The sequence below is a fragment of the Takifugu flavidus genome, chromosome 10 (genome assembly GCF_003711565.1).
Source record: "Takifugu flavidus isolate HTHZ2018 chromosome 10, ASM371156v2, whole genome shotgun sequence".
Classification (NCBI taxonomy): Eukaryota; Metazoa; Chordata; class Actinopteri; order Tetraodontiformes; family Tetraodontidae; genus Takifugu; species Takifugu flavidus.
In genome coordinates, this window is record NC_079529.1 from 11938853 (window position 1) to 11945726 (window position 6874).

The 6874-nt window shown below is 45.0% G+C and overlaps 1 protein-coding gene across 1 annotated transcript; it reads left to right on the forward strand.

The window, feature by feature from the left end:
* The first annotated feature begins 281 nt into the window (after positions 1–281).
* Positions 282–1247, forward strand: si:ch211-198c19.1 (uncharacterized protein LOC100151013 homolog). The gene is made up of 2 exons (XM_057045068.1): positions 282–429; positions 502–1247. The coding sequence occupies exon 2, from the start codon at positions 503–505 to the stop codon at positions 1106–1108; it is 606 nt and encodes a 201-aa protein (XP_056901048.1). The 5' UTR covers positions 282–429; position 502; the 3' UTR covers positions 1109–1247.
* The last annotated feature ends 5627 nt before the right edge of the window (positions 1248–6874 follow it).

Sequence of the window (6874 nt, forward strand, 5' to 3'; positions counted from 1 at the left end):
CTGATTCTAGGTCTTGTGTTTTGCTCAGAGGGGCGTGACCTCCTGTGTCAGTGGAGAATATTGGTTCCTTCTGTCATTTGATACAGTGGAGGAGAACCACCTGTAGGTGCTAACAGTACTGTTTCTGTTAGCAGAGAGATTAAGCAGCAAGTAAACCTGTAACCTCTGATGCTCATATGACCTACTTCCATTGACCTTCATCTACTTTTTGATGCAACCTCACCGTTTGCTGCCAGACGTACATAATTTTTTCAAGCTCTATTTAAAGTCAGCCCTCTGCAGCTGTGCTCATCACTTCCTCTTTCTTCACTTTCTTCAAGAGAAACAGGAACCTGTCTGTGCTCATTTACCAAGTGTCTCATCTCCATTGCACCAAGTCAACGCTTGGTCCCCAAACCTTCAGCGGTGCCTCAAGAGTTCTGTGGTGAGGTGAGTCAGATCCAAGGCTGGCATGCTCATGATGGTCAAGCATGTTGATGATACTGCATTTCTGTTCCTCAGAATGTTGCTGTTCAGCAGAAGGATGTACTTCCAGCTGTATTTGTTCATGTGGTTGTTCGCTCTGACCTCGGCTCGACAAACGTTGGACTCGGAACAAGAGCTGCAGGACAGTGGTTTTGGTCGCCCGCCGCCTCGCCACGGTCTCAGGTTGCTGCTTTGGTACGTCCGCAGCTGCCTGGACAACAACAAGTTGGCACTGTGTGATCCCACCACAGGAGAGTATGGCTTTCATCGGTTCCAGAATAGAGGAAATCTTCTCCCAGTGATCAGGGATGAGCACCAGTACACCTACTACACCATCGGCAACCTCAACGCCCATCACGCAGGCGACCTGCCACCTGAAGTCAGACAGTTTTACGACCCTCACAACCCCAAAAGTAACATGGACAGAGTCCTGGTGAGATACAACAAGAACAACCAACATGTGGACCAAATCTATGTTTCAGCACATTACAGAGAAGATGAGACTTACGAGATCGGCCAGAATCTCTTCGATGCTCTACGACGAGCGTTGGCGACCCTTGTCCAACCCTGCCGAAAACCAAATGGCTGCATAGGAAAAAGAGTGTGTAGCTTCAGGATTCCAGAGGCTCCAGCAGCATGTTAACCTATATGAGGCAGAGCTCCAGAGCCTAGAGTCAGATCTACCGCACCTTGATCAGGTCACTCAAGTCAAGAAACTTAAACAAACAGGTTTGACAGCTTTGTTCAAATCCTATGAAATAAAGATGTTGGTACAGAAACAAGTGTCTATTCAGCTCTGGGGGAGGGGGTCTCCCTGCAAAGATCAGCCACCTTTATGAAACACAGTCCAGCACATGTACTGGTCCGCTGCTCTATACTGCTCTATACTGGTCTATACTGGTCTACCGCTCTATACTGCTCTATACCGCTCTATACTGCTCTATACCGCTCTATACTGGTCTATACTGCTCTATACTGGTCTACTGGTCTATACTGGTCTATACTGGTCTATACTGGTCTACTGCTCTATACTGGTCTATACCGGTCTACTGCTCCATACTGGTCTATACCGGTCTACTGCTCCATACTGGTCTATACTGGTCTACATTCACACACATATACACAGATATAGTCTCACACACACACACACACTCACTCACACACACACTCACACCCACAAATACACACACACACACTCAAACACACACACACACATACACATACACACACTCACACACACACTCACTCACGCACACACACACATACACATACACACACATACACACACTCACACCCACTCACTCACACCCACTCACACACACACAAACTCGCCCACCCAGCACTAGTTAACTGGTCACACTGATCAGTGTTGGTTTTTATTCTTGAGGACCAACAAGAAAGTGACTGTTGTTGAATCAGCTCCACTAGGAAGTGTCGGAGGGATTTTGTGGATAAATAATCTGAGTGGAGGAAGAAAGAAGATGTAAAGGAGGAGAAAACACGCATGTAACTTGTTGTGGGGCAGAAACACTGGACGGGATCCACCAGTGCTTCCTGTCCAACAGCACCAGCAGCACCTGACCTTCACATATTGGTGCTGGTCAGGCTAACACCGCTGCTACAAATGGAAATGTGCTTTTAGGGACAAAGTGAACGGTGTTTGTGAGCGTGCACGTGGCAGCTGCCAATGCCTGAGCCCCTCCCCCCTCCTCGTTCATGTGTTTGTTCCTCTTAAATTGAAGCTGACTGGGGAGGTTTCCCACTGACGGTGTGTGTTTGGGGGACAGATCTGTGAGTGGATGTTGGGGCAGGAGGGTGATGGGCTGCTGGGCTCCCAGCAGCAGATTGAACAGATGTCTCCTCGTGATTAATGTCCCCCCGCCCTGCCTCAGTGCGTCTGCATGCCTGTGCATCTCTAACTCAGCACCACTACGGCACTTTCTAAAGCTAATATGTTCCTCCCGCCTCCTCATCTTCAGTGTTTGGCCCCTGAGAGGCATCTTCTTCCGCTTGCTTCCTTCCTGCATCTTCATGGGTGAATGTTGCGTTCCAGGTAGGCTGAGGACACCGCATCCTGCCTGATTTATTTGAAGGGTCGTAATGTGACGCCACCACTGACAGAAACAAACTGAAGCGGTCCTTCGTGTCTCCTGCTGAAGGGGGCGATGATGCCAGCCTGACCCCTACTGGCTGAAGGGAGGAGGCTGACTTGTTGGCAACCGCTGACTGATGGTTTTCTCATCTCATCCTTCTGGTCTTGGACCTTTTCCCAGAATGCATTGGTGTGCAGTTGTCAGTCAAGTTTCAACTCCCAACACTTTCACGTATGAATGTGAGTGGTTGTTAACACACAGCACACACAACTGCAAGATTTCTTGCTGTCAGAGTCTCTCTAGGTCCACTCAGCTGTAAAATGGGGGATTTTTGAACACATTTGCCAAAGATGTGGAGAGCAAGAGCGCCCCCTGCTGCTGCAGCTCCTCAGAAAGAAGGAACCTGAGCTTAGTCTCACGGGAGATTGGCTATTAAATCCAGCACTGCGTGGTAATGAATACCAAGCCTGTGGTAAAGGGCTCACATTAAATATTTACTCTCTTGGTTAATATTTCATGTGGTAATTTTGTATTTAAATTGGATTTAATATTTAATATAAATTCAGAGCTAAGTGGGCTATATGATCCTCAAACAGCAGTCCGGACACTTCCCATATGAGGTGGGTGTAAATTTGACTGTCAGAGAATATGGAGATACACACACAATTCACGCACGCACACACACACACACACACATACACACACACACACATATACACACACACACACTCTCTCTGGTAAAACATTCATCCCAGACATCCACGGTCTGACCATGGACTTGTGCTGTACTTCCATGGATACCGTCATCCAGGGTCAGGAGCAACACCTGCTCCAATATCTGTAAATGCTGCTGTTCATGCTGCTGTGCATGCTGATGTGCATGCTCTGTAGCATCTCGGGTCAGCTCGGATCAGCTCAGCCCCACTCTGGATGTTCACATGTGTCCTGTACAGAACTGCAGCCTGACTTTACAGCAAGAAGGTTGTGAATTCTGGGTTCAATCTGAAGACCCCTGCGGGTGACTCTTCCTGTTTGGGGTTCAGGTCAGTTGGAAATGGAAGAACTTGAGGGTATTTGAGGGTTGAGGTGCTGATTTCATGGACCTCATTGAAACCGTTGATGATCCACTCAACAGCAACATTTTAAATGCTTGTGGGAGCGCAGACTTGAACTCGTGAGCTGCTGACGACCAGAAAGAGAATCTCCTCATAGTCTGTCTGATCAGAGCTACCAGCAGACACATCCAATCCATCACACCACAGAGTCGATGAGCTTTATCCAGATTGATAATTCTCTGGTCTGTCATGTTCTTCTGCACTCATTCATCTCTCCATGCTTCCATTTGTCTTCATTTTCTCCTTCTCCGTCAACGACTTCTGGCAGTGCACAGCTCAGACAACCACACGTCCTTCCGTGCTGGCGTTAATCACCTCCATGTAACTCTGTTAGCACTTTTACTGTTGAGGTATTTTAGCAGCAGAACTCTTTGATGAATCAGGGATAAAAGTGTTTGTGTTAAAAGTGAATCTGAACAGGACGAAGCCGCTAACTCGGGTGTGATGGTGGACCTGTACCCTCAGGAGAACTGAGCAAAAACCCACATGTGCTACAAATCTGCCAAAGACATATTTATTAGGAAAATAACAGCCTGTGGCTGATGATAAGAAGAAGAAGGTGATTTATTTTTCATCATATAACCGATTGCACAACAGAAGGTCAGTCAAGGTCAGTTCTGACCTGTCTGCTTCTGATGGACCTGACTCAGCAAAGAGCGTCAGGTACGAAGGACGTGTCTTCTTTTCTGTAATCTGGCATCTCCATCAAAAACCAATTAAAAGTCTAAGAAGAATTTCACCATTAAAACATGAAAACATTCTAGTAACACATGTATGTTTGTTTACAACCATTTTGTGACCTGTCAGACCCGTTGAAGCGATCTGAGGGTCATTTATACACTGATGAAACGGAGACGTCAACAGCAACGAAGAAGAAGAGGAGGGCAGCAGCCGTGCGGGAGGGGTCCTCGCAGGAGGGGTCCTCGCTGAAAGTCACCCCAATTATGTGTGATGGAGCTGAATTTAATCAGAGGGAGGAGCAGGTGGACGGAGGATGGAGCTAGCTGTCCTGTTAGCCTGACAGCAGAGGACGAAGCCTCACCGCTGCTGCTGCATTTATGGACAATCAGGACCAGAAAAAACAGCTGACAAGAGTGGACAACGTCAGCAGGACCTTCAGAATCAGCTAGCCAGCCTACAGAGATCTAGAAGGATCTGGACGTGGACGTGGACGCACAGACTAAGTCTAAAATAGTTTGAATCTGTAGCTCAGTTACCAAAAAGTCTCCTAGTCAGAACCTCTCTGTTCCCTCACATCCTCTTGACCTCTGTAACACTGACTTTTGACATTTTTAGATCTGCCGACTCACTCTGATTATTTGTGCTTGACTTCAAAGGTTTTAATGTTTTTCATATTTGATTCTTCATTACATTGTGAAAGATGATGATTGTGGTAATGATGATGATGATGATGATGATGATGATGATGATGATGATGATGATGATGTGTGTTTTTAGTGTCAGAAATGATGGCAGCATATCTCGTTCTTGTCTTCCAGTCCTCCCAGTCCTCCCAGTAGACTCTGTTCAGTCATGTTCAGACACCCACTCTTGTAGATCACCAGGATGGTTATCTGCTCACTGGCAGGTATGGAAAATGGAATGTGGCTGCAGGAAAAATAGTGAGAGAGTCTTCTTCTTCTTCTTCTTCTTCTGTGTGACATTTTGCTTTGTGCTGGTTTGAGTTTCACCAGTGTCACCGTGTTTACAGGTGAAAACAGAGTTTATATAGATCTGGCCTGACCTCTGGAGGACAGAAAAACAAATGTGGTCAAGTTTATGAGATTAGTAGTGATCTCTGCTGACAACATGCCCTTCCAGGGACACGATCACATGACTGATGTCCAGATCAACACTGCCCTCATGTGGACAATGGATAAAATACAGGCGGCACAACCAACAGAAGGTTCCTGGTGGTCTCCTGGTGTGTAATGAACCAGTTGGTCCAGGACTGGAAGGTTCATGGTTGGACTGGGACAGAATAATCAGCCTTGACAGTTTTGGTCTCAGAGAATCTGTACAAAGGCAAGCTGGATTTATTTTGAACCATAAAATCTTTATTTTGGTGCATTTTAAAATGCATCTTTAAGTTTAAATTTATCTGCTGAAATCAAACGCTAAAACGCAAGATGTATTCATTTCAGCCAAACAGCAAATATCTCTTTCTTCACCTCTATTTTATCTGCCTTTGCCATCTCTAACCATTTGATGGCTCATTGATTGATAATAGTAAAAGTGGGTAAACGTTTAGTTTTGCTTTGCAAACTGGTGCATTCTTCAATGAATAAAAAAGCAGTTCTGTTTGATGAGCCGGTGTTTAACCAGGTGCTATCACATGTTTAGCATCACTTCAGCTGGTACAACTTCAGTCAAATAAACACCCTGACTAAACCACGAAATGCTTTTTACTGGGTGAATTTAATTCCTGTTTCTCCACCCTGTTATAACTTTAGTGCAACAGGTTTTGAACACATTAATGGCATTAGTAATAAATATATTCATTTCTAAAAATTATCTTGATTTATTTACCTTCGATTGATTGTATGAGACTTTGGTTCCTGCCAACAGCCAGTTGGTCAGCATCAATTTGAAGAGGCTAAGCACACCACTAAACCCAACCTGAATACACTCACACACACACACACGCACACACACACACACACACACGCACACACACACACACACACACACACACACACAACACACACACACACACACACACACACACACACACAGGCATTTCAAATGTGCTGAAAATGAAGCTGAGGATTTTTGTGCCCAGCCATTTGTCATGTACTTACAGAAGTGCTGACGAGTGAGTCGGCAAACCAGCTTCTTCCTCTCCTCACTTTGCTTTATCAGTGTGTGTAACCTACTTACAGTTATGGTTTTCAATATGCTGACTGACTAAATTAGGGTTATTACTTAGTATGAAAAATCAACCATATTATCTTTACGTGTACATGACTATAATTCCCTGTACATTCAAATAATGTAAACAGAGGTGCTAAATTTCAGTAGAATGTAAAGATGTTTTCAAATTTTTTAAAAAGAAATTTGTGCATCAAATGTAATTACCTTGTTTTGTATTTTGGTCGAAATTCTAAACTTTAGACGTTTAGAAAAGAAACCTGAATTTATTTGTGCGTAGTCATTAATGGGGACTGCCTCTAGATGGCGAAAAATCTTAGGATGTTATGT

What these genes read in the sequence shown, in the direction of transcription:
- si:ch211-198c19.1 (XM_057045068.1), top strand. Translation starts at nt 503, where the DNA reads ATGTTGCTGTTCAGCAGAAGGATGTACTTCCAGCTGTATTTGTTCATG.